General features: G+C 49.6%; 1 protein-coding gene across 3 annotated transcripts; it reads right to left on the bottom strand.

Annotated features, from left to right (window-relative positions):
* Positions 1-376: 376 nt before the first annotated feature.
* On the bottom strand, positions 377-26,815 carry PKLR (pyruvate kinase L/R). 3 transcript variants are annotated; one of them, XM_035098326.3, is made up of 11 exons: positions 26,505-26,815; positions 22,122-22,301; positions 19,312-19,403; positions 18,440-18,571; positions 16,812-16,998; positions 13,893-14,163; positions 12,861-13,011; positions 11,553-11,705; positions 9,013-9,179; positions 6,986-7,167; positions 377-6,137 (listed from the first exon to the last, which is right to left on the bottom strand). In XM_035098326.3, exons 2-11 carry the CDS (start codon positions 22,273-22,275, stop codon positions 6,031-6,033), a joined length of 1,596 nt encoding a protein of 531 aa, XP_034954217.3. In that variant the 5' UTR covers positions 22,276-22,301; positions 26,505-26,815; the 3' UTR covers positions 377-6,030. The 3 variants fall into 3 exon arrangements, with proteins under 3 accessions (XP_034954217.3, XP_034954215.3, XP_034954216.3); XM_035098324.3 differs by lacking the exon at positions 26,505-26,815 and adding an exon at positions 22,442-22,564; XM_035098325.3 differs by lacking the exon at positions 26,505-26,815 and adding an exon at positions 22,523-22,564.
* Between the last annotated feature and the right edge of the window lie 433 nt (positions 26,816-27,248).

Here is a 27,248-nt window from a genome sequence, read left to right as displayed (position 1 = left end):
GTGTGCAATCTAGTCACCAAAGACCATGAACCATCACCTTTGCACTCGGCGTTACTCAGTGTACGGCGCTTGTAGATTTCATATCACGGGGAGGATTTTAAAAAGCTGTGCTCTCTTCTTTTTGTAAAAAAATAAATAAAATAATTTGTTTTATTTCAGACGTTGTACCTGATGGATTTCAGTAATAGAGAGAGACTTGGAGCGGGCTTTGTCATTTGGTAATAATAACGGCTGGGGCCAATTGCCCAGCCTTATGGACCTAATGGAATGGTGGGCTGCAGCAATGGTGGCATTGTTGCGAACTTGGAGGGTTATTCACATATTAATTTTATTTCTTTGTTCATTGCTTCCCATGAAAATATCCCAAAGCAAACAGTTTGTTGTTGTTGTTTTTATTAAAGTCAGCCATTAAAGTGATCTCAGATCCAATACAGATACAGCTAGGGATAAAAGGCATGTTGAAAGAGGAAGCTGTTTAACAGGCACCAAAAAGACAATCGTCGGTGCCTATCCGACAAGAGGCAGTTCCAAAGGGAAGGCGCAATTCCTACATGACAGGGAGTGGGCCTTTGGTGGAGGAGGAGTAATTACATTCAGTTACATAACAGCATAGGAAGTTGCCTTGTACAGATTCCGAAAATTCACCCATATTGTCTCTACACCAATACAGTCATACCTCGGTTTAAGTACGCTTCGGTTTGAGTACTTTCAGAGTACTTTCGGTTTGAGTACTTTCAGTGTAAGTATTCCGTGGACCCGTCTGGAACGGATTAATCCACTTTCAATGGGAAAGTTCGCTTCATGTTAAGTACGCTTCAGGTCAAGTACAGACTTCCAGAGCCAATTACACTCATACTTCAGTACGCTTCAGGTTGAGTACCAGGTTGAGTACCCTGTGGACCTGTCTGGAACGGATTAATCCACTTTCCATTACTTTCAAGGGGAAAGTTCGCTTCAGGTTAAGTACAGACTTCCAGAACCAATTGTGTAATTAAACCGAGGTACCACTGTAGTCTTCAACCTTTTCAGACTCAGGACCCACTTGCAATCCAAATGCAATTTGGGGACCCATTTCTTAATCTTTTATCGCATATTTGCTCGGTGGCAGTGCTCCTGTTACGACCCACCTCAGACCAGGCCATGACCCACTAGTGGGCCTGCCCCACCAGCTGAAGATCAGTGGCAGCAGCTCTTCAGGCTTCTAAATACCAGTTGCTGGGGGCCACAGGAGGGGAGGGGGCTCCTGCATTTAGGTCCTGCTTGCCCGTTTCTCACAGCCATCCGGTTAGCCCCTGTGAGAGCAGGATCCTGGACCAGGCAGGCCTTGGGCCTGATCCAGCAGATCTCTAAGAACGACGAAGGAGCAGAAGAGTGGGAAATCCTCTCAAAATCCAAACTAAGAGAAGGCCGCAGCAAAGAGACTCCGGTTTGCAAATGAGAATGCAAAACACCGTTCTCTGTGCCTTCCCCCCCTTCTGTTGGCCACACAAGCAAACTGGGTCTCTCTCCTTTCTCCTAGCTGGATTATCATTTTAAATCCATATTGTATTCCTCTCTCTCAATCCAGGGCTAAATAGTGATGGGGTGGTGGCCGTGGCAATCTTTCCTGATTAAGGTCTGGACTTCCAGCTTTAAGTAGATTATAAATCAAGGTCGGGGAAATGAAGAAAGAGGACAGAGCAAGCATGAGGTCAGCTAACAGCCCCCCACTCCCTCATTTTCAAGCATCTTCAGGTATCTCCTGGGTCCCGCACCTGAGCAAGGGGCCCACTGCTGACCTCCAGCCTACTGCCCCATAAATTGCCCCCAACTGCCCACGCTTGTACTTGCAACCAGTTCAGGAGCAGCACTGGCTGTCAGCCTCCTCCGCTGCCACCTAAGTTGCAACATTTCCCCTGGGAGAACTCAACAAAGAGGCAGGTGATGAAAAAACTGGTATTCATTGGCTCTGTCTGTCGTTGGCTCTGGCTCCCCCTACTGTTGGACTCCTCGCCTTCTGCCCTACCAGCCACCAGCGGTAAATACATTTCCTCTCTGCCGTTCAAATCATTTGCATAAATATAAGTAATCTCCCCTAGGTGGCACTGTACTGGAAAGCCAGGAGGCTGGCCTGTTATTGGCTCTGGATCTGCCTGTCATTGGCTCTGGCTCTGCCCATCCCTAGGCCTCCCTGCTTTCTGCCCTACCAGTCTCAATGAACACCAGCCATCACTTGGCTTTGCTTCTCCTCCCCAAGCAGCAACAAGTAGACTCGACTTGCTCTTTCTGGGTGGTGAACTGATTGGGCCCAGAGAGAGAGAGAGAGAGAGAGAGAGAGAGAGAGAGAGAGAGAGAGAGAGAGAGAGAGAGATTAAGGAGAGGACCAACCAATGACATCTCTGCCCAAAGGCCCTCCAAAATCCAGAGCAGACGATGCAATTGGTAGCTTGCATGAGAGAGACAGAAACTAGTGAGGACTAGTACGTTTCCGAGCACAATTCAAAGTGTTGGTGCTGATCTAAGCCCTAAACGGCCTCGGCCCAGTATACCTGAAGGAGCGTCTCCCACCCCCATCATCCAGCCTGGACACTGAGGTCCAGCTCTGAGGGCCTTCTGGCGGTTCCCTTATTGCGAGAAGCCAAGTTACAGGGAAGCAGGCAGAAGGCCTTCTCGGTAGTGGCACCCACCCATCAGATGTCAAAGAGAAAAACAACTACCAGACTTTTAGAAGACATCTGAAGGCAGCCCTGTTTAGGGAAGCTTTTAATATTTAATAGATTGTTTTAATATTCTGTTGGAAGCCGCCCAGAGTGGCTGGGGAAACTTAGCCAGATGAGCAGGATACAAATAATAATAATAATAATAATAATAATAATAATAATAATAATAATAATACCAGGGTGAATGGGGGAACTGCCCCACCAACCTCAATCTGCCTCCACCCGCCTGCCTTCTTACTCACTGCTGAGCAATGCCCCATATGGCAAGCTGTGACAATGCAGCTTCTCAGGAAATAACATTCTGGACTGACTCCGCCCCTCTGCACTGGCCATGGGCTATTAGGAAGGAGCGTTAAGAAGGCTTCCTGTCTCAAGAATGGTTTGCTCTGGTGGTCTTGCTCACCAACCCTAACTTCCTGGCTCGTTCTAGATTCCTGCCAGTGGTTAGATGGTCCATTAGGGCAAGTGGGGCACTCAGCCAGCTCCCACCCGCCTGCCTCCTGACTTGTATCCAGTCGAGGAAGGGCTTCTGCCCGCAGGTGTTCTCCTCCTTCTCCTAAGTCTGAGTGTTGTTTTGTGTAGAACTCAGCAGGGAGGAAGGTGGGGGCAAAATTAGCATTATTTGGCTCTGGCGCCACCTGCTGCTGTGCTCCCCGCCTTCTGCCCTACCAGATAGGCCCGGATTGCTATGCCCACGAACCAACCTTCTGAATGCCACACCAGGAAGCGGGGCTTGAAGGGCAAGCTGGAAGACAGGGCAAACCAGGAAGGTGGAGTTAGCCAGCTACTCAATACAACCATGTTGCTCAGGCTGCAACAGGTAGCCTTTCATACACCTTCCTGCCCAGAAGTAGCCAATAGCCAGCCTCAGTGGGTGGAGTCATTCCAGGGGCCCCCAAACGTATTTCGCCAAGAAGAGCATGGCCTACAGTTCAGTGGCTGGACGCATGAGGGAGCTATTTACAAACTGAGCAGCTCCTGCCAGGACCCATTTATTAAAAGGAATTTGACCCTCCAAGTACGTGAAGTCGTATGAAATATAAGCTGGGCCTGGGATGCCTGGAGAGAGCGGGGTATTTGCTAGTCATGGCTGCAGAATTCCCAAGGCTCCCTTGGCACCAGGTCTGCTTGGTGTGGCTCTGTTTACTTGTGCAAGGATCAGCAGTGATTAAAGGGCTTCTTTTTAATTTGATTAGGTCAGATTAACAGAGGATCTGAGCAGCTGATAATGAGGTGCGGGGGGGGGGGGGCGGATGGGCAGGCTAGGCTGACCATCCTTCCCCAAGTCACCCATGAGCTTGCAGCTCTCAAAAAAAAGAGCAAAGGAAGCCCAGCCAATCAGGGAACACACTCCACTCAAAGCAACTCCTGAGATTGCAGTTCTAAAAAATGACTGGGGTCTGCCTTTCCCTCGTCTAGCTCGGATTGTCATTGGCTCTGGCACCGCACCTGCCGTTGGGCTCCCTGCCTTTTACCCCACAAGTTCAGATGGGCAATAGCAGCCACTGTTCTTCTACTCTTGCATGCATTTGCGTGGAATCAGATCACAGAACTGTAGCTGGAAGGGGCCACGAGGATCATCTTCTAGTACAACCCCACATCTTCTCAAACCCACGATCCTGAGATTAAGAGTCTTGTGGCTCTACCGACTGAGCTATCCCAAGGACTTGTAACTGAGCACAACGCCCCTCCTTTTCTGACTGGGAGGCAACAATGCTTTTTCCATCTGCACAAACACATACACACACACACACACACACACACAGAGAGAGAGAGAGAGAGAGAGAGAGAGAAAGAGAGAGAGAGAGAGAGGCCTGGAGTTGCTGGTAAAGGTAAAGGGACCCCTGACCATTAGGTCCAGTCGTGACCAACTCTGGGGTTGCGCGCTCATCTCGCATTATTGGCCGAGGGAGCCGGCGTATAGCTTCCAGGTCATGTGGCCAGCATGGCAAAGCCGCTTCTGGCGAACCAGAGCAGCACATGGAAACGCCGTTTACCTTCCCGCTATAGCGGTTCCTATTTATCTACTTGCATTTTGACGTGCTTTCGAACTGCTAGGTTGGCAGGAGCTGGGACCAAGCAACGGGAGCTCACCCCCTCACAGGGATTCGAACCGCCGACCTTCTGATCAGCAAGCCCTAGGCTCAGTGGTTTAACCACAGCGCCACCTGGGTCCCTTGGAGTTGCTGGTAGTCCCAACCAAACACTGGGAGGCCACCACTGGTTGGAGAGAAGGATTAATGGGTGCGGTTCTGGGATTGATTAAAGAAGGTTTAGATGGGATTACAGGATCATGGCAGATCAGCGACAGATTGGCAATCAGGGAAGGAAGGGTGGGGGGGGGGAGAGACTTTGTCTTCTGCTTCCCTGTGCAGAAAGATCAGACGCAGCAGCTTTTGAAAGAGGAGGCAATGCTTGCCCGTGAGGGGTTGGAAGAGGGTGGGTGTTTGTTTATGGGTTTATGTTTGGCAGGTTGGCCTCGAAGAGGATTTCAGTATGAATATATCCCAACAGACCATTTTGCATAATATAAAGCATATTTTCCTCCAACTTTTATATTTTTTCTTAACAGGAGTGCAAAAGTCAGAGTGCAAAATTCAGAGGGATGCAAATTTGAGCACAAACTCTGAGTGCAAAGTTCAGAGGGGTGCAAATTTCGAAAGATGGCTGTGTGTTCCGGTTTGTATATTGTTTCAGAAAGTGTGCATGAAGTTGATTTGCATTTAAATGTGAACTGAATCAGGCTTCTCCCCCACCCCACCTCTCTCCAGCTTCCATGCGGAGAAGCAAAAGGCACAATTTCAGGCAGGCAAAAGCACTCGGGGTGCAATGCAAGGCCAGTGAGGGGGGTGACCTGTGGACACTTACAAGGGCCAGGTAGAGAGGGCTGGGGGGCCGCACGCCCTCCGCCACCCAGGCCTGAGGTTCTGCCACCATCAGGCTTAAACACTAATACACCTGCAGCACATGCAAGCAGGTATTTCTTAGAGATGCCTCATCCGCTGAGGTCTCACCACCTTAGGAACAGTCAACAACAGACTGAAGGACAATAGCGTTCCCCCAAACATATCTTTAACTGAAGATGAAGCACCTACTTGGCTTTTAAATCAGAGGAGGAGAGGGTTGGTGCACAGTCAGCTGAAACAGCAGGCAGAGAACAGACATCGCTCGTATATAGGAAAGCAAGAGGCAGCTGGTATGACCTGTAACTAACCCTTGCCAGAAGCACAGGGACTTTATAAGCATATCCCCATTTTTCAGCTGTGAAATGTCGTAGGGCATGGGCATCTCTCTTGATGGGGATTTTTTTGGGAGGTGCTTCTCGCTGTGCTTACGGAACCTGCTGCACCCTCATGATGTTGGTATAACCTGCTCCAGGCCGCCAGCCTGTAACCACGATGACCAAGTCCTCGGACCGCAGGAAACCTCGCACCCGGCCTGGGAAGGGAGAGGGGAAGACAGGATCAGGAAAAGGAAGAAGGGTAAGGGTAAGGAGAGCCAGAAGATCCGTTGCGAAACTGTGGGGAGGGCAGCCACCCCCTTCCAGATCATGTGAGTACTGGATGTTCCTGTGAAACAGAGCTGGGGGGTTATTTTCTGACCCAAGGGTTCCAAACTTTAGGGGAGAGGGGCAGGGGTGATCTAACAGGGTTGCTGTCAGGCTGGCTGGATGCGGAGGAGCTGGGGAACCCCCCAAGGGAACCCCCAGGGGAAGAGGGCTCAGAGCCAGGGGGTGTTGCTGGGATGGTGATGACTGGTCAGAGGGGGCAGGCTGGGAGGAGGAAGCGTCCGAAGATGACTAGGCAACAGGGTTTAGTGAGCAGTAAGATTCAGTGGCAGAGAGCGGTTCAGACTCAGAGGTAGAAGCGGAGGCTGGAGAGGAGGGGGTGGCCAGGCTGCTGAAGAAGCCAAGGGGTCTCCCCCTCCTGCTGCCCCCAGTTCCCTTTATGCCTGCTCCCCCAGAACCCACAGAGAAATGAAGAGGGGGTAGGAAAGAGAGACAAGACAGTGGAGTCTTAGGCTGCTGGGGAAGGAACCGGGAGAGGGGGAGTCTTAGGGAGCAGTGGATCTTCAGTCCTCGCAACTCCCTCATTGGGGCAAGATCTACCGGGATGGGTTGCTGTGACCACTGAGCCTGCACTTTTTCTTTGAATAAAGAGTTGACTTCACTGACACCAGGTGTTTCGTTATCTGCCTGCAACAGAGCAGGTAAAAGGACCAGGAGCCCTGCCAGGGAGAAGAAAAGATGGCAGGTCCTCAGGCAGCATGGGGTGCTACAGACTCACCGATCTCGATGCCAAACTGCACTCGGCGATCAACATCGTCCGCCCACACCTCCTGGGTGTCCCCACGCCACAGGACTGGGAAGATACCGCGGCTGAGGTGGGCCTGGCGGGCGACTTGCTCATTGCGGGTCACGGCGATGATGAGGGCCCGGGGACGGTAGCGGGACAGCAGCTGAGCAGACCTGAGTTGAGGAAGGGAGCGGGCGGAAGGAAGGAAGGGTGAGGCAGCAGATCTGGGAGCATTCACGGGGTAGGTGTGATGGCCTGGGACTCGGGCTCAGACTTGGAGCTGGAGGAATCGCAGCCTGTACTGGACCCTCTGCCTGGGACATCGGCTAGACCAAGTTTGGGGCCTGGTCCTGAGGAGCCTCAGTCTGCTCAACCTCTTCTGCAACAAGCATCAGCTGAGCCGAGTCTGGGGCCGTCTGTTACCCTGTTCTAGATAAAAGGTGGCCAAACCCCACCCTAGGTTGTGGGAGCAACATTGTTGGTTGCTAGACCCTGCCAGTGTCCCTGCCCTCGTCCTGCCTAGCTTTCCTGCCCGTGCTTCTGACCTGCCTTAGTTCCTGACCTACGTACCTGTTCCTGACCTCACCTGACGCCCTGCCCTGCTCCCTAGCTTTGGCTACTTCGGACTGCCTCGACCCTGAACCTTCAAACCACGGACCGGACTTTGACTACGCCTCTTGGGTAACCCTAGGGACCAGCACATTAGACTCCTTATATCTATCATTACCAACATTCAGGGTTCCTGAGTGGCCTTCGCAGTTATGCTTCTACGACCGGCTACCTTTTTCAGCTTGAGGGCCACATTGCTTTCTGGATGACTTTACAAGGGCCACCTATCATTCGTCCCTACCTGAAGGTCCAGCTCTGAGGTCCTTCTGGCGGTTCCCTCACTGTGAGAAGTGAGGTTACAGGGAACGAGGCAGAGGGTCTTCTAGTACTGGAACGTCCTCCCGTCAGATGTCAAAGAGATAAACAACTATACGACTTCGAGAAGACATCTGAAGGCAGCCCTTCTTCAGGAAGCTTTTAATGTCTGGTGTTTTATTATGTTTTTATATTTTGCCGGAAGCCACCCCTAGTGGCTTGGGCAACCCAGTCAAGATGGGCGGCATATAAATAATACAATTATTATTATTATTATTATTATTATTATTATTATTATTAGGCTGGAGCAGAGGCAAAAGTGGGTGGAACAACAGGTGTAAGCTTTAATCAGAGTGGTTTAACTATCAGTCCCTCTTCACTTTGAACTCTGGAAATTGCAGCTCTGTGAAGGGACCAGAGCAAGCACCCCCAAACTGCGGCCCTCCAGATGTTTTGGACTACAATTCCCATCTTCCCTGACCTCTGGTCCTGCTAGCTAGGGATCATGGGAGTTGTAGGCCAAAACATCTGGAGGGCCGAAGTTTGGGGATGCCTGGACTAGAGGGTCTCCTAACAACTCTCAGCACTCTTCAAGTACAGCTCCCAGAATCCTCTGGGGGAAGCAATGACTGTTTAAATTTATGGTGCGAATGTGCCGTAAGTCCTATACAGAGCAGACCCATTTTAATTAATGGATCTATGTTAGCCATGTCTATTAACTTCAGTAGGTCTACTCAGAGAAGGAACACCAGGGCTGGATCTACACGGATCTGTTTAACGTTATTAGAACAATATTAGATATATCTTTCTTGAAATGTCACAGGGCAGACTTGTAAAACAAAGCGTTTCTTACCTCCGTCAAAACATACTTTCCCTACTGCTAGTTGCTGGTTGCTCTGCAGCATCCTTGGGTGTCACATTTTAATAACATAATTATGAATGTTAAAAGCAGAACGCCATGTGGCCACAGGGTTATCAAAGCCATTCCTTAACCCTTCCTTAACGTTAAACACCATGAGTGTAGATCTACCCTGTGTCCCCATCTCTGCATTAAGGCAATGGGATCTGGGTTGTGCAACTGGCTGCTTGACAGAGAGGCTGGGGTCCTGGCCACTTCGCGCATCCCCAAGTGTCATCTCCCCCCTTGACCTCACCTGCCGGATGTCGTGAGGACGATAATGGCAGCTGCGCAGCACTTGAAGGAAGCCTCCACAGCGCCGATGGCTGTCACCTCCGTGGGGTCCTGGCTCAGCGGGGTCAGGCGGCGCAGCTCTTGAAAGAGCTGGTGGTGATATATGGCGGCCTCAGCCTCTCGAGCAATCTGTGCAGGAGGGACATTGGCATTAATGCTGTCCACCTGGCCCAATACTGTCTGCTCTGACAGGCAGCATCTCAAGAGGAAGCTATTCCCCGTCACTCACTGCCGAGGATGGAAGGATTTGTCCATTTCAACACTCTTCATTTCTATGTTTTTTCCCAATCATACATTTTGCAATTTGTTTATTTTTCACAACCCATGATGAAAATTCATCAGCAGACACATTTTGTAGTGCAGTTTTGACTAACGCACACCTTTCAGCAAGCCATTTCCCCATACCCAACGCATTCTTGTATGTTATTTTCCTGAGTCTCTCCCCTCTGCTGTACACCTTCCACTAAAGCATGCATTTTTTGTAAACATTGCCTGGGGAAGAGAACCGCATCATGAAATTCAGAGAAATGTGAATTTCCAGGGACGGCTGTGTATCTGGTTTGCAGACTGTTTCAAAAAGTACAGGTTTAGCCAATTCGGCTTTAAATGCACACTGTACCAAACTGCTCCCTTGTCCCTATTCACTACCTTTGAAAACTGGAGATGCCAAAAGTTGATCCTGGGACCTTTGGCAGATCAAATACAGAGCCGGTGACCTACCCTTTGAGCTATTGCCCAATAGCAAAACCTTGCAAGGTTTATGACAACAAAGAAGGATGAACACTCAATGGTCATCCTTCAGCTTTGAGCTGCCTTGAGCCCATTATTATTATTATTATTATTTTACAGATGTAACAAAGAACAAGATAACAAGATCATGGCCACTGGTCCCATCACCTCCTGGCAAATAGAAGGGGAAGGAATGGAGGCAGTGAGAGATTTTACTTTCCTGGGCTCCTTGATCACTGCAGATGGTGACAGCAGCCACGAAATTAGAAGACGCCTGCTTCTTGGGAGAAAAGCAATGACAAACCTAGACAGCATCATAAAAAGCAGAGACATCACCTTGCTGACAAAGGTCCGTATAGTTAAAGCTATGGTTTTCCCGGTAGTGATGTATGGAAGTGAGAGCTGGACCATAAAGAAGGCTGATTGCCGAAGAATTGATGCTTTTGAATTATGGTGCTGGAGGAGACTCTTGAGAGTCCCATGGACTGCAAGAAGATCAAACCTATCCATTCTGAAGGAAATCAGCCCTGAGTGCTCACTGGAAGGACAGATCCTGAAGCTGAGGCTCCAATACTTTGGCCACCTCATGAGAAGAGAAGAACTCCCTGGAAAAGACCCTGATGTTGGGAAAGATTGGGGGCACTAGGAGAAGGGGACGACAGAGGATGAGATAGTTGGACAGTGTTCTCGAAGCTACGAACATGAGTTTGACCAAACTGCGGGAGGCAGTGCAAGACAGGAGTGCCTGGCGTGCTATGGTCCATGGGGTCACGAAGAGTCGGACACGACTAAACGACTAAACAACAACAACAACAAAGAAAAAGTAAGCAACACCGGCTTATCTTAACATTCTGAATCACCCACCAATCCACACATGCACATAACTCCATACAGGCAACGGCCGATCGACGTGCATCCGATTGATGTCCAAACATGCACACGCACATTGCGGAGATCCAGAAAAGAGGGCGGAACGGGATGGAATGGATTTATGCATGCTCCACCATCATGCGTGATGACCCAGAACACAACCCCTGTACATTTGCAGTCCATCAGTCCACACAGATAATCCAAACAAGGTTGACGATTATAAGGCGTATGTCAAGCATCCCCAAACTGCAGCCCTCCAGATGTTTTGGCCTACAACTCCCATGATCCCTAGCTAACAGGACCAGTAGCTGGGGAAGATGGGAATTGTAGTCCAAAACATCTGGAGGGCCGAAGTTTGGGGGTGCCTGACGTATGTGGAAAGGGCAGCCGTTGATTCAAACCACAGAGTAATGGATGGGGGATGTTTATCCTTCCAAGTTCAAGTGTAAGGGTATCACAGAGCAGGGGCTGGCTGGCTGGCTGGAACCCTGAACAGGAGCACACTCCACACTGCAATATTTTGTTGCAGATCTCGCTGGTCATAACCACTAATTCTTAGTAGATTCTGGTACAATGGTACCTTGGGTTAAGAACTTAATTTGTTCTGGAGGTCTGTTCTTAACCTGAAACTGTTCTTAACCTTTAGCTAATGGGGCCTCCCGCCACCGCTGTGCGATTTCTGTTCTCATCCTGAAGCCAAGTTCTTAACCTGAGGTACTATTTCTGGGTTAGCGGAGTCTGTAACCTGAAGCATCTGTAACCTGAAGCATCTGTAATCCGAGGTACCACTGTATTGTTTATTGTTCTGTCAAGCTCCCAGCCCCATATATATATATATATATATATATATATATATATATATATATGGGGAGAGGTAATTGAAAGGAAGAACGGGATACATACCGCATGCTGCATCCGCACCGCTTCCACAGGATACGACCCCTTGGCGGTTTCCCCAGACAGCATGATGCAGTCGGCTCCATCCAAGACTGCGTTGGCCACATCGCTGGTCTCCGCCCTCGTGGGGCGGGGCTTCTTGATCATGCTCTCCAACATCTGCCAGGGAGAGAGGAAGGAGACTGAAAGTGTGTCTCTTTTAACAGGTCCCTTCATTATATGTGATTGTTATAACATGGCTGATTTTATTTCTGTTTTGATTTTTGAAAAAGTTGCGCCAACTTTGGATTCATCAGTATTTTTTTTTATGAGTAAGAACATAAGAAGAGCCTAGCTGCTGGATTAGGCCAATATTTCGTTGTTCAGCATCCTCTCCCCTTTTTTTTTTTTTACAATGGTTGGATCAGGCCAATGATCCATTGTGGGATAACCAGCCTCATATAACCAGCATGCTTAAGTCTAATTCATGCATGAAGGGGTTAAGACCATAGAGTAAGCTGTCCTGGCCCGCTTAGCAAACTTTGGGAGTAGCTAGATAATCAAGGCTTCCCCCCCTCCATTCTACCTGAGAAGCTCAGCACGTAAAGAGGTCTAAGCTGGTTGCTCCAAGCTCAGACCACATGGCTCTCACAAGCCATTCTCAAGTTCCTATACCAATAATTTAGGAACTTTAACCACTTTGTAAAAGATAGGTTTTAGTGCCTTTGCAACCTATTCTGAAGCACATGAATTGGACCTCTGGAAAGTTTATAAGTACCGGTAAACCATTTTTAAAACTTTCCAAGTGTGGGGAGTTTTGGAACTCACAAGTGCATATTTTAGAGGTCCAACAGCCTATATTTTCACACTTTGCTGCAGATTTTGCAGTTTTAAATCTCTGCTGGGGTTCTCTCACCGAACAGGACTTGCCCCAAACTTGGATCTTGGCACCCAGGAATTCTCCTTTCTCCCTATTTTCCCCTTGCAACTAGTCCAGCATCCTGTTCTCACAAAAGCCAACAAGATGTCTTTGGGAATCCTTCCTCTGCCACTTGTGATTCCCATTCAGAGGCATGCTGCCTCCAACAGTGGAGGTGAGGTGTAGGGACCAAAGATGGTGCTGGATCAGGCCAATGGCCCATCTAGTCCTCATCCCTTTTTTTTTTTTTAAAAAAAATAGAGCCGAAGTGAGAAGTGGTCCACTTTAAACCGCTCTTTTCTAATGGATAAAAAGGATGGTATCCTACTGAAGTCCCTGTGGGCAGCTGATTTGGAGATTGAGACCCCATGTTCCGAGGCAGTCTACCCTCAGTTCCCCTGCTCTCAGCAGCTCACCTGAGTGGCGCATATCACAGGCTTCCCTGCACGGTTACATCGCCCAATCATCATCTTTTGAGCCAGGAAAACCTTCTCGCCGGGGATCTCAATGCCCAGGTCTCCACGTGCCACCATGATGCCATCGCTGGCTTCCAGGATCTCGTCAAACCTGCCAGGAAGCAAGAGAGGTTGCAATGAGGCCAAATACAAGTGATAGCAGGGGGGCAAGGAGAGAAATCTAGCTTCTCTCATAGTTGCACCATCAAGTGATATATGTAGCTCCTGAATATATTCAGATTCAGACCACTGGGGGATGTTTTGTGCCAGGGTGTTTTATTCCAGCCCCCTTCCCAAGATCACCCCCCTCCCCATTTAAAAAACATGCTTGCAGGTGCTGCACGCCCAAGTGCTCAAGGTTTTCTACAAAGTCATGAGGACTAGGAACATGCTCCCTTTTTGTAAAACGAAAGCTGCTAATTCACAGGATGGCAGATGCGATACCAGATAGCAACCTTTGTGTTGGTTTGATTGACTTATGGATCCGTAGAGAGGAATATAAATCTACATCGTTACGTTAAAACCCTGAGGCTAAGGAATACTTCACCTCCTAACAAAAATGCCCCATGTGATACGTATTTTTAAAGTGAACATTGATCCAAGAAAGCAGGTTAATCTCCTCCTCTCCTGACACACCACAGACAGCTCGATTCTGCTAGCCTAAAATACGCTGGAAGTTGGCTTAGGGGCAGAAATCTAACCCATGAGGCTGTCTATGGCAGGGGTGTGGAGCCCCTTTTGGTCCAAGGGCCACATTCCCTCCCAGGTGTTCTTTTGGGGGCCACATTCCAGTGGTGGACAGGGCCAGAAGCAAAAGTGGGAGGAGCAATAAATGTTTATTCCTATTTTCTATCCAGGGAAGCAAGAAACAGTATCAGAGTTCAAGGGCCCTTTCCAGCCAGGCAGCTGAGGGGTTGTGGCATGGGGAGAGTCTTAAGGCCCTGGAGGTCTGCATCTCTATGGGGCCAGAAAAACGTAGAAGCAGGGAATTACCTTTTGACTCCCTCGTGGTTTTCGATCTTGCTGATGATCTTGATGTTGTGGCCCTGCTCTCCCAGAACCTTCCGGATGGCAGCCACGTCGCTGGCCTTGCGGATGAAGGAGGCGAAAACGATGTCGACGCCCTGCTGCAGGCCAAACTGCAGGTCCTGGATGTCTCGCTTGGAGACCGCCGGCAGGTCCACCTCGGCCCCCGGCAGATTCACCCCCTTGTGGCTGCACAGCATCCCACCATTCTCCACCTCCGTGACGCAGCCGTTGGGGCCTGTGAGACGGGGTCAGGCAAAGCATGGGAAAGAGAAGGCTCATACCAGTACTGAAGAAATCACTCAATCTCTGTATCGTGATGAATAACCAGTAGTCCAAAGGAAACTCGGTATGAAGACCTACATTGGCTCCCAGTACATTTCCGAGCACAATTCAAAGTGTTGGTGCTGACCTTTAAAGCCCTAGACGTCCTTGGCCCAGTATACCTGAAGGAGCGTCTCCACCCTCATCGTTCAGCCCAGACACTGAGATCCAGCTCCGAGGGCCTTTCTCGCTGCGAAAAGCCAAGTTACAGGGAACCAGGCAGAGGGCCTTCTCGGTAGTGGCACCCGCCCTGTGGAACGCCCTCCCAACAGATGTCAAAAACAACTACCAGACTTTTAGAAGAGACATCTGAAGGCAGCCCTGTTTAGGGAAGTTTTTTATGTTTTATGTTTTGTTGTGTTTTTAATATCCTGTTGAAAGTCGCCCAGAGCAGCTGGGGAGGCACGACCAGATGGAAGAAGTAATATATTATTATTATTATTATTATTATTATTATTATTATTATTATTATTATTTAAAACAATGCTGACCAGAGAACCATAACACACTTCCTTGTTCTGTTGGCCCCCAAAATGGAGGTTTTGCCAATGTATCGAAATTCCCCGTTTGAAATCCAGACATTACGGGAAACTCTGGACGTATGGCAACCCTAACTTAATACAACCACCTCACTTGGAGTTTCTGGGAACAAGGATCTGTTGCACAGTAGCCACTATTCCAGGGGTCAGCAACCTTTTTCAGCCGTGGGCCGGTCCACCGTCCCTCAGACCATGTGGTGGGCCGGACTATATTTGTTGGGGGGTGGGCGGCGGAAATGAACAAATTCCTATGCCCCACAAATATCCCAGAGATGCATTTCGAATAAAAGCACACATTCTACTCATGTAAAAACACACTGATTCCCGGACCGTCCGTGGGCCGGATTGAGAAGGCGATTGGGCCTTAGGTTGCCTACCCCTGCACTATTCCCACAGGCCTTATCAGGGAGGGTGTTGTCCAGGGTGCTGAATGAGACAGTTACCACTGCACACCTGGCCTCCTGCGAAGGAGAGAGGTGAGAAGGGAAGCACCGCGCAGCCCAATGCTCCCAACACTGCAACCACACAGAGACAGGCTCTCTGCCGCCTCGCCCTTCTCCCTGCTGGTAAACAGCCGTGATGCTGCTGCTGCTGCTGGGAGGCCAGGTACCGATCCCCACCAAACCCACTTGTCAGGGAGTGGCTGGATGAGGAGGAGTGGGGGAAGCTGCCTGGCCAAGAGCCCTCCCCCCCCCACCCCCATGAAAGCACAGAGGGAAATTATGTAGCATTAAGCATCCCAGGGGATTTATTGAAATAAATCATAGATCTATGATCAAATGTGTGTGGTTGAGGAGGATGGTTCGAATTAGCAATTCACCATATCAGACTCCTTCCACCTGGGTCATAGAATATATGATTTATGATATAAATTCTACAGGATGCTGTCTCCATTGTCTATACTTGGAAAATAGCCTGATGTTTTTCCAGGCAGGCGCAACAATTTGTTTCAAGCAGGCACGAAGCCATTTGTCTAAACCATTTGGTGCAGGCAGGAAAAGGACCATTTGCATTCCTTTAACATCCTGCTTTTCTGGAGGTAGTAAAACCTATCTGTTTTTCTGCTGTCTTCCTGCCTAATCCTTTCAGGAATTTTTACTGCTCCTCTTTCCTGTTTACAAGTATACATGCTTTGTAGTGCAGATAGATCTGTAGCCTGGGAAAGGCCTTCCTGGTTTTTCCTCATGTATATTCTCTGCTACCTGATCCTCTCCCACGTGAAACCTTTTTGGGATGTGCTGATGGGTTTGATTGGTTGTTTTGAATTCTATGACGAAATTCTTTTGTGTGATTAAAGTGGCCTGGGCGAAGGGTCGAGGAGGTCCCTTCTCTCTCTCTCTCTGACTTTGGACCAGAGCTTTGCAGGTCAAAGTGTCTGTCTGTCTTTCTTTTCCCCTTTCCCTATTCTTCCCTACACTCATGAGTAAATCTGCCACACCCCAGAGCAGTGGAAGAGCTGGGAAGTACTGGAGGCTGGGAGCTTGGAGGAGGATGAAGAGGAGGAAACAGGGAGGTTCCCCACTAGGGCAGAGATGGGAATCAGACTCGGCTGCTCCACCACACAGAGCCACCCTGACAGCTTCTCTGCTGTCAGCTTGCAAGCCCCCACTCCCGGAACAAGGCATCTATTGCACTTTACAGAGCAGGCGGAAGCAGAGAGGGTCCCTTGGGGCTTGCCGTAGACAGAGGGAGGGGCCTGACACAGAGGGGTAAGGAGTGGAGGGGGAGTTACAAGCCAGTCTGCTCAACTGCTTCATCTGCACAGGAGCAACCCTTGGGAGTCTCTGTGTGTTCTCTGTTCTGCTTGCTTCATAAAGTAACTAACTGTAAGTTAGTCTGTGTTTACTGTCTTTCTCTAGATCTGTGAATGCCCTGTTCTCCTTGGTGGCTTCCTGACACCACTGGCCGCTCCTGGACAGGAGGTGCCAGGCTGAGGCATAAGAAAGAAGGAGACCACCTCCCTCAGCAGCAGGAGGCGAAAGGGTGGTCTTCCAAGCCGCGGAAAGGGAAGAAGGGTACGTACGTATTTCCTTGACCAGCAAGGAGATGAGGCCGTCGTCGATGAAGATCCGCCCACCGACTTTGATGACTTTGGGCAAGTTGACGTAATCCAGCCACACGGTGTGCTGGTCGCAACACTCCTGGAAGGCTGGGTCTGTCGTAACCGTCACCCGCGATCCTTTCACCAGTTCCACTTCTTGGTCCACGCCCTGCAGAAGGAGGCCACACAGTGGGCACGCCCACACGAGCAGTTATTTCTTAAGAACAAAGGGAACACTACTACTACTACTACTACTACTACTACTACAGTGGTACCTCGGTTTACAGGCGCAATTGGTTCCAGGGAGCCTATCGCTCTCTGAGCAGTACTTAAATGGAGTGCCTCTTCCGCGCATGCGCGAAGCGCCACACAGATCACTTCTGCACATGTATGCACTGCGCAGATCGCATCTGCATGCTGCGGTACCTGGAAGTAAACACTTCCGGGTCTGCGGAGTACTCAAACCGAGAATACTCAAACTGCAGCGGACTTAAACCGAGGTATAACTGTACTACCACTAAACTATTGATTAGGGCTGCAATTGTTAATTTGGGAACGAGCTGATTTTGCTTTGCTGTTAGGGTGCTCCAGGGTTTCAGGCAGGGAGTACTTCCAGCCCTATCTGGAGTCACTGGGGATTGAACCTGGGGCCTTCTGCATGCAGAGCACATTGGCAGGGACTGGCTGGATGAGTAGTGGTGCCGCCTGCCAAGAGCCCCCCAGGAAGGACACAGAAGAAGAAGATTTAGACCCCAGCTGTCATGAATGAGCCAGCTCCCAGGGAAAGTCTGCAACCAGCTCCTAGTGAAGGGAATAGCCAGGAAGAGAGAGGGTTAACTAACTGCAAGACAGGGATGTCAACTGATAGCAGAATGGTGGAGAGTCAGTGGGCAGCTTGCCAGCACACCAGTGAAGGACAAAGTGCAGGGGCTAGAAACGAAAGCAGCTCAGAGAGCCGGAAGGACCACGGAAGTACTGTTTCAGAGAATGAGGAAGGGGTGGGAGCTTACCCCCTTAGTCCAAGGTCTAGGCGTATTGGGGGGGGGGGTTCCTTCAAGACAGAATACATCACAAGACGAAGTTCGGCTGTTTCTGGTCTCGCCGGAAACACCCTCCTTAGAAAGGACATCTTTGATTTATAGGCGGATGGCTGTGATCTCCGCTCCAGTGAACTCTGTTGTTGCAATAAATCTTCTTCTTAATTAACTACGCTGTTTGTTATCAAGACTCCCTGACATCAGGCCACGGTGGTGGGACACTGGGGGAAAGTCTGGGGAAGGGACAAGCTGGGAGGTGCTAGAAGCAGGAGTTTTGAGAGATTAATGGGGGTCAGGAGGAGGAGGCCCTTCCGGGAGAGAGCTGGAGGCTGAGAGTCTCAGTGTGAGTGCAGACTCAGAGAGAGAGGAGTCAGAGGAGTCAACAGCAGGGCAGTCCCAGTCCTGCTGGTTCACCTCCCTCTCTGACACCCCACCTGAGGAGAGTCCTGAACGTTGCTGAGCAACAGGCCAGACAGGAACAGCCTAGTCTGTTATTATCAAGACAACTGACTGGCAGACATGTATTTCATGGGGCAACTACCCAACTATTGAACCACTCATTCCTAATCTTACCCCTTTGACCACACCGGTGCGGATCTCTGGGCCTTTGGTATCCAGGGCAATGGCCACCGGTCGGTAGAAGAGCGGGTTGGAGGCAAAACTCTCCGTTGCTCTCCGGATATTCACAATGGATCCTGCATGGTACTGAAAGAGAACACCGTGGTGGTGAGTCAGTGGATCCTTTCCTCGTTCGCTGAAGAAGGGGGAATCTGACTTCAGAGTCGTGGCACCCAACCCCTGACCACAGAGCCCAAGGTGTAGAGCTGGATGCAGAGCTGGATCTGAGTCAGGGCTCAGAGCTGGAGAGAGGGGGTGGGCAAGAGGCAGAGATGGGTCAGGCTGGTGAAGAATCACAGGTGTCTCCCCCTCCTTCTGCCACAAACTTCCCTCTCCCCCCGTTTCCCAGAACCAGAAGAGGCATGAAAAGGGTGGAGGAGGGTTTGGCTTTGCACAGGCACAGTCTCCAAATGCCTGGGGAAAACTCTGGAGAGGAGGGGGCTTAGGCAGCTGTGGGGAGGTGGGGACTTTCAGTCTCAGCAACTGCTTCATGGGGGCAAGACCTGCTAGGGACAAGTTGCTGCGCTCATTAGGCCTGGCACTCCTGTGCAGATCCTGGTTTTTTTGCTAATAAAGGGTTAACTCCAACTTGCTGAGTGTGATTTACTGCTGGCTCGCTCCTGTCAAGGAGGGAGTCTGGAGGCCGAGGCCTAAAACGCCTCAGTCCACGTCCTAGATTTGTTGACGCCAAGTGGCTCAACTCGGAGCTGTCCATCGGTCCAGGAGCCTTCAACTTTCCCCTTGGGATGCAGCATTGGACCAGGACATGCCCACCCCACCTCTTGGGGGAAGGAAATGTCTTACTCCCGTCCCCGCCCACTTGATACCTCGTGCGAGCCGTGCGAAAAGTTCAGCCGTGCAATGTTCATTCCGGCCTTGATCATCTCACGGAGCATTTCCACCGAGCGGGAAGCAGGGCCTGAAAGAGGAGACGGGGAGCGTTGGTTCACTGGGACAAAGAACCGTATTGACACATCCTCCCTCAGCTCCTGCACCCGGTGTCACCGAGCCAGTGGCTACGTCCTGCCAAATGACCCAACTCAGCCTTTAAAAGGAATCATTCATTTTCCCCAAACACCCCAGGGGAAGTGGGGGTGCTATGTCTATGTGTGCACATAAGTAAGGAATAATAAGGAATAATTTATTGGCCAAGTACCAAACATTCTTGGAATTTTGCTTCAACTACATTGCAATGTAAAGAATGTACCTTATACACACACTGTTCCACTCACAATACAATAGCACAGCAAAGGAACCCCACTCCATAACTGGCCTCCCCTTCTGCTACACAACTACAAATTTAACAATCTGATGGCACAAGGGAAAAAACTGTTCCTGTGCCATAGCCGTTTTTGTGTATAGAGTCCTGTAGCGACGTCCAGATGGAAGTAAATCAAACAGATGATGACCGGGATGCAAAGGATCTGCGACAATTTGCTCTGCTCTCTTCCTAGCTCGGATAGCATAAAGTGTCTCTGTTGAAGGCTAGGTAAAGGTAAAGGGACCCCTGACCATTAGGTCCAGTCGTGGCCGACTCTGGGGTTGCGCGCTCATCTCGCATTATTGGCCGAGGGAGCCGGCGTATAGCTTCCAGGTCATGTGGCCAGCATGACAAAGCCGCTTCTGGCAAACCAGAGCAGCACATGGAAACGCCGTTTACCTTCCCGCTGGAGCGGTACCTATTTATCTACTTGCATTTTGATGTGCTTTCGAACTGCTAGGATGGCAGGAGCTGGGACCAAGCAACGGGAGCTCACCCCGTCACAGGGATTTGAACCGCCGACCTTCTGATCAGCAAGCCCTAGGCTCAGTGGTTTAACCACAGCGCCACCTGGGTCCCTGAAGGCTAACTAGCACCAATTACCCTTTCTGCAATTCTTACTGCTCGTTGGGGCCTTTTCTTGTCCATCTTGGAGGCTGTGCCATACCAGGCGGTAATAGAATTACAGAGAACAGTTTCAATGGTACCTCTGTAAAATTGGATCAACACTTCTTGGGGCAAATTAAATTTCCTTAGTTGACGCAAGAAATACAACCTCTGGTGGGCCTTTTTATTAATACTATTGATGTTGCCTGACCAAGTTTTGAGAAATTATAGAGCCCAGGAACTTAAAGGACTCTACTACTACAACCATGTTACCAAGGATGGAAAGTGGCGGCAAGGTGGAAGAGTGCCTTCTGAAATCAATTACCATTTCCACTATACAAAGGGACTATCTTTCTGGCTGAATATCCTGTTTCCGACAGAGGTCAGCTAGATGCTGCCAGGAAGCTCACAGGCAAGCCATGAACCCTTTCCCCCTTTCTCCAATAATTGGCATTCTCTGATTCGCTGCCTCTAGCTATGGACTTTCCATTTTGCTGTGCTGGTTGACATTCCTCTTCTGCCTCTCCTTCTATCATCAATTGGTCCGATTTTTCGCTTAGAGCACTGCCACTGTTTGTGGCAGTTAATTCCAGGAGTTAGGGGTGTGTTGTGCACAGAGGTATTTATTTTTGATCGCAAGGAATCTTGCCCCCTCCCCTTAAATGAAAAATGTAAGAGCATAACATAAGAAAATAAGAGCCTATTGGAAGAGCCTATTCTCACAGTGGCCAATCAGATGCTTGTGGGAAACCTGCAAGCAGGATCCGAACACAAGACCACTCTCCCCTCCTGCAGTGTCTAGCAAGTAGAATTCAGAAGCATTAAGAAGAAGACAGAGCATAGGCATCATGGCTAGCAGCCATTGCTATCTATATCTATCTATCTATCTATCTATCTATCTATCTATCTATCTATCTATCTATCTATCTATCTATCTATAATCTATCATCTCTCTCTCTCTCTCTCTCTCTCTCTCTCTCTATCTATCTATCTATCTATCTATCATCCATCTATCTATCTATCTATCATCTATCATCTATCTATCTATCTATCTATCATCTATCTATCTATCTATCTATCTATCTATCTATCTATCTATCTATCTATCTATCTATCTATCTATCTCATCTATCATCTATCTATCAATCTATCTATCATCTTCTATCTATCTATTCTGCATCAAAATAACACACATTTTGCAACAATAAACAATCAGCTCTAAACTCAGATAAATTCAAGACACACACCTATTTCTCATCCCTCCAGCATAATTCCTATTTCGCAAAAGTGTTTCTAAATTTGTTAATCCCAGGGAGGGACGATTCCTTACGCAACAGACCAAACCTGGCGCTAAATACAGTGGAACTCTGGTTTCCGATCGTCTCAGAAGTCGAACGTTTCGGCTTTCAAACGCTGAAAACCCAGAAGTAACTGCTTCAGTTTTCAAACGATTTTTTAAAGCCGAACCTGCCACGCGCCTTCTGTTTGGAGTTTCCCTATTGTATTGAGGCTTCCGTACTGAGTTTTCGGTTTTCGAACGTTTTGGGAGTCGAACGGTCTTCCAGAATGGATTACGTTCGAAAACCGAGGTTCCACTGTACTATAGAAATTTTATTGAGCTCCACCAGCTTGTGAGATTTCAACAGGCCTGGCCCATGTACTCCCAATCCTATATTCACAATTCGCTTAGAATTCACTAGATTCCCTGCAGCGCTTCTGCAGGGCGGGCGAGAGAAGCACATCAGCCTCAGCTAAGGAGCGGTGTCGTACCAATGGTGCAGACGATTCCTGTGCTGCGGGCGGCTATGGGCTCCGAGTCGATGTCCAGCAGGCAGAGGTGTTCCAGGAAGGTGTCCGCCATGGACGCCGGCAGCTGGTGCTTCTGGAAGAAAGCAGTGCCCAGCTCCTGGGTGAGGCTGGCCATGTCGTCTGGGAGAATCGAGATGTTACCTGCATGCAGGGGGTGGGGGAAGAAAGAAGCAATCCTGAATGCAAGCTCTGGGAAGGCGGGTGGGCGGACGCGTCACGGCAGCGCTTGCAGATCACGGCGCAGCCTCATGGTCAGAGCATGATGCGCTCTCCACACCCACCTCCGTTCCATCTGCTGGAGAGGCCCGGCCCGCAGCTCCCTTCTACCCGTCCCTTCCTCCCCAGGCCTAGCCCAGACGCACCCTCCATCTTCGCACGCCTCCCTCTCAAAGCTTCCCAGCTTCGTTCTGGGGCCAGGTAGACTCTGCCCTGACTGCCAGGCCTCCAGGCCTCCCCTCGCCCAGCCACCCCACCCCTCTCCCTGGTTAAAGAGTTACCAGCTCGGTTCTAAGTCCACAATATCCGCTCACTGGTTGGTGTACAAAGCTAGCAATTGCTCCCCGTTATTATTGCTATTATCATTCAGGTTCTGGCGGACTGAGCTGACGAGATGGATCGCGGGTCCAACAGTCAAGAAGGTGGTTTCTGTGCATGCTCTAGAGGGAACTGAGGGGCAGGTGGCAGCCTGTGGTTCCTAGACAGTGCTGTTTTTCCACAAAAAGAGGTGTCGGAACTCACCATAAATACCTCCCTCTTTCTCTCAGCCCACCTGAGAGGTGCTGGAACCGAGTTCTGGTGAGCTCCAGCTGGGGGGGGGAGCCCTGCTCCTAGAAGCTGTTGACATGCGACAGGAGCCACCTCTCAGGAACGGCCTCGACTGGCCGGCTAAAACAGGTGAGGGGAGCCAATGGGTGAGTTAGGGAAGATGGGGCTCATCAACCTGGGATGGGAGCCCACCTAGGAGAAGGAAAACTCTGATCCTAAACCTCTGCTGCCTTGTGGGATATCTTCAGGAGAAAAAAGGGCTCAGGAACAAACCCTGCACAAATCTGGAGTGGAGCCCCTAAGACGGTTGGGTGACACCTTGTACGCCTCCTTCCGGCAACTCCTGCAGCCAAGCTGGTGATAAATGTATTGCTCTGCTTTCCTTTGGACCACATCAGCAATGCTAAGAAGGGGGTTGACAGAGGGTCGTCGTGGCTACTCTAGAGTAACTCCGCTTGAGTCCAGTTTGTCTTTAAGGACTTTTATTGTGCAAAGTATTTGCAGTGTAGAAACAGCTTAAAACATGACCTCTCATCCCGAATCAGAATCCGGCAATGGCGTACGTCTGTTCCTATGCCAGCAAAGTAGTCTGGGCACCCCAAAACGCCGCCCCCTTGACCTGCGTTGTGGTGCTCTCCTCATTTCTGGCGCCGGAAGGAACGATGCCCTTTCAGTTTCCTCCCTCAGCAGTCGGTTCCCTGGCTCTGCAGTATCTCCAAGCATCTGCCTGCATCCCTCCGCCTCCGAGCTTTCCCATTGTTCCTCACTCTGATTTCTCCCCCCCCCCCCCGAGTCTCTCCCTCCCCCTCTGGCTGCTTCAGAACCACTGGTGCTCTCTGTACTTGATGAGGTGGACGTTAGGATGATGGGGGCTGGCTCCCTGTAGGGAGTCCCCCTTACAGGGGTCTTGTCATCTGGGCAGCCCAGGACTTCCATACACACTGCCTAGGCTTCCACCCCTGAGAGCTCTCTTCAGTGCTGCTAATGCAGAGGTTGGACTTCATCCCCAGAGGCACACCCCATTGTCTCTTGAGACAGACGGATGCCAACAATAACCTATTATTATTATTATTATTATTATTATTATTATTATTATTAATCCAGTGCTTCCAGACTGCAGCTTATGTTGGGGGTGAGGTCAATCAAATACTGGCATTATAATAATAATAATAATAATAATAATAATAATAATAATAATAATAATATTTTATTTATACCCCGCGCTCCCCAGTCAGAACCGGGCTCAGGGCGGCTCACACCAATAAAATTACAATAAAACATAAAAATCAATTAATTAAAATACAGATTAAAATACAGTATTAAAATTTAAAATGCATTTTAAAATTAAAAATTTATTAATAACAACAATTTATTATTTATACCCCGCCCATCTGGCAGGGTTTCCCCAGCCACTCTGGGTGGCTTACAACAGAAAAATGAAATAAAATAATCTATTAAACATTAAAAGCCTCCCTAAACAGGACTGCCTTCAGATGTCTTCTAAAAATCTGGTAGCTGTTTTTTCCTTTGACATCTGATGGGATGGCGTTCCACAGGGAAGGCGCCACCACCGAGAAGGCCCTCTGCCTGGTTCCCTGCAACTTGGCTTCTCGCAACGAGGGAACCGCCAGAAGGCCCTCGCTCGGTACTGGACCTCATAAAAGGTCCTTAATAAAAGGGAAGGCCCATAGCTCGGTGGTAGAGCATTTGCCTGGTGTGCAGAAGGTTCCAAGTTCAATCCCCGGCCTCTCCAGGTAGGGTTGGGGGAGATTCCCTGCCTGAAACCCTGGAGAGCTGCTGACAATCAGTGCAGACACCTCTGAGCTAGATGGACCTATCCTTTGACTCAGCTTCCTATGGTCCATCATGCTTTTCAATGCTGCTTAGTGCTCCGTCCGACTTCCGAAACGTTCGGAAACCAAAGCACGGCTTCTGATTAGCTGCGGAAGCCCTGTCAGATGTTCGGAAACTGGAACGCTCACTTCCAGTTTTGGATCATTCGGGAGCAGGAATATTCAACTCCCAAGGCGTTCAGGAGCCAAGGTACGACTGTGCTGACATCGCCCCACACAGTGCTGGGAAATAAATAAATATATATTGGGTTCTTTCAGAAAGTGCAAATTATGCAGATTTGCCTTTCGGTGCAAATCAAATTCTCCGCCCACAGCAGGTCATGAAAGGTCGAGGCAGCCAGTTACGGTAGTGTATGGTTTGAAGGTATTCGTAACTGAGGTCTATGTTGTAGCTTGGTCATGAAAGGGAAGCAAAGGGTATGTTATTTCTCTTCACATTGTTGCATTTCTTCACCACCCGGGAGGGAGAGAAATATTTGTGGGATTTTCCAGCTACCTTCGCCAGCCTTGGGCGCTAGGGCATAGCATTTTGAACCTGTATGCATTTGTTGTGTGAAAGGGGAGCCGCTATTTGCTCCCTGATGACTCAGGCATAAAATATCCCGGGCCCAGCCCTGTGCTGCTGTTGCTTAAAAGCCTAAACTGCCTTCTACGGATACAGATTGAACCTGGGACCTTCTGCATCTTCAAATGTCTGCAGGGTTGTCGCAGGGAAGAGAAGAAGAAGAAGAAGAAGAAGAAGAAGCAGAAGCAGAAGCAGAAGCAGAAGCAGAAGAAGAAGAAGAAGAAGAAGAAGAGGAGGAGTTTGGATTTGATATCCCGCTTTATCACTACCCGAAGGAGTCTCAAAGCGGCTCACATTCTCCTTTCCCTTCCTCCCCCACAACAAACACTCTATGAGGTGAGGGGGGCTGAGAGACTTCAAAGAAATGTGACCAGCCCAAGGTCACCCAGCAGCTGCATGTGGAGGAGCGGAGACGTGAACCCGGTTCCCCCAGATTACGAGTCTACCGCTCTTAACCACTACACCACGCTGGCTCTCTCCTGCTCCTCCAGAGGTCAGGACTCGAACCAGCGGCTTCAAGTTACAAGAAAGGAGATTCTGACTATGCATAAGGGGGGAAACTTTCTGACAGTCAGAGCTGTTTGATCATGGAAAAAGAAGCCTTCGGGAGGCTGTGGACTCTCCTTCCTCAGAGGTTTCTAAGCAGCGGTTGGATGGCCATCTGTCCTGGATGCTTTAGCTAAGATCCCTGCATTGCAAGCAGTTGGACTCAATGATCCCCGGGGTCCCTTCCAAACTCTACGATTCTATACATGCTAAGCATGCGCTCTCCCCCCACTGAGTTATGATCCTTCCCCAAAAAACAATGCAACATTCTTGCCCTTGTGGTTCTGAATTAAACAGGAACTCAGGAAGCCACGTTAGAAAGAGACAGGTAGTTGGTCTATCTAGATCAGAATGAGCCACACAGATGCGCAGCGGCTGCCCAGAGTTTCAGGCTGGGGACAAATTCCGAGCCCTGCCTGGAGATCTTTATGCAAAGCGGATGCTCCACCCCCACTGAGCTCCCCAAAAGTAGACTAGGCCTGGGGCAACCTCCTTCTGGAGATAAGAGCATTCCCGGCACGATCCCTGGCTCCGGACAACAGCCCTGCAGGCCGACTGTGAGGACTCGCAAGGGCCGAGCACCAGAGCAGGGCGGGAGAGAAGTTGTATACCCACCCTCCTTGCCGTTTCCTCCTTCAGCTTTTTTCCCGGCCTCTGCTCGCAGCTGCAGGGAGAACAAGGAAGAGAGGCTGTTTGGCTTGTGACGGCTTTAGGCCAGCCCCTCCAAAGTGGGGAGGCTTCCAGCCCAGCCGCAAAACCGGCAGCCACACCCTGCTGGAGACTGCGCCAAACAACCAGGCCTCACATCCTTCCTGAAAGGCTGCTTTTTTTCTGCCCCCAGGGCTAGAGCTTGAGATTCCTGGCTGCCCCACGACAGCGGCAGCAGTTGCAACAGTTCCTCCTATGTTTGCAACTGGCACTCCTCTGAATTTTGCAGCGCCTTTCTCTTGCAGAGAAGCGTGTGCAATAACACATTAGATAAGGAAATCTGGGCACATGTAAGGGCACATGTAAGTATTACATTAGAGGAAACGGCTTTGCAAAAAAGTATATTAGGGAAATTTGCATTAAAGATCTGAAGAGGAATTGGCATTAAATTGTTGACTGACTTTCAAGAAGATTCTTTGTTTTAAAGAAGAATATTGCAGAATGGCCTGGAAATGTGGAGAGCCGAACCTGAGACTGGAAAAGTGAGGAAAGGAGTGGAACTGGAACTACAGCTCCCAGAATCCTTTGGGGAAAAGTCGTGATGGTTTGAAGTGGCATCGCAGTGCTTAAAAGGCATAGTATGTGAATGCAGGCTAAATGGCTCGAGTAGATTCATCTTCATCACAGCTTATTTTGCGAAAGGACCCACAA

This window comes from Zootoca vivipara, chromosome 16 (genome assembly GCF_965207765.1).
Source record: "Zootoca vivipara chromosome 16, rZooViv2.hap1.1, whole genome shotgun sequence".
NCBI lineage: Eukaryota > Metazoa > Chordata > Lepidosauria > Squamata > Lacertidae > Zootoca > Zootoca vivipara.
The sequence above is the reverse complement of the archived record's forward strand: the minus strand, read 5'-3'. Positions and strand labels throughout refer to the sequence as shown.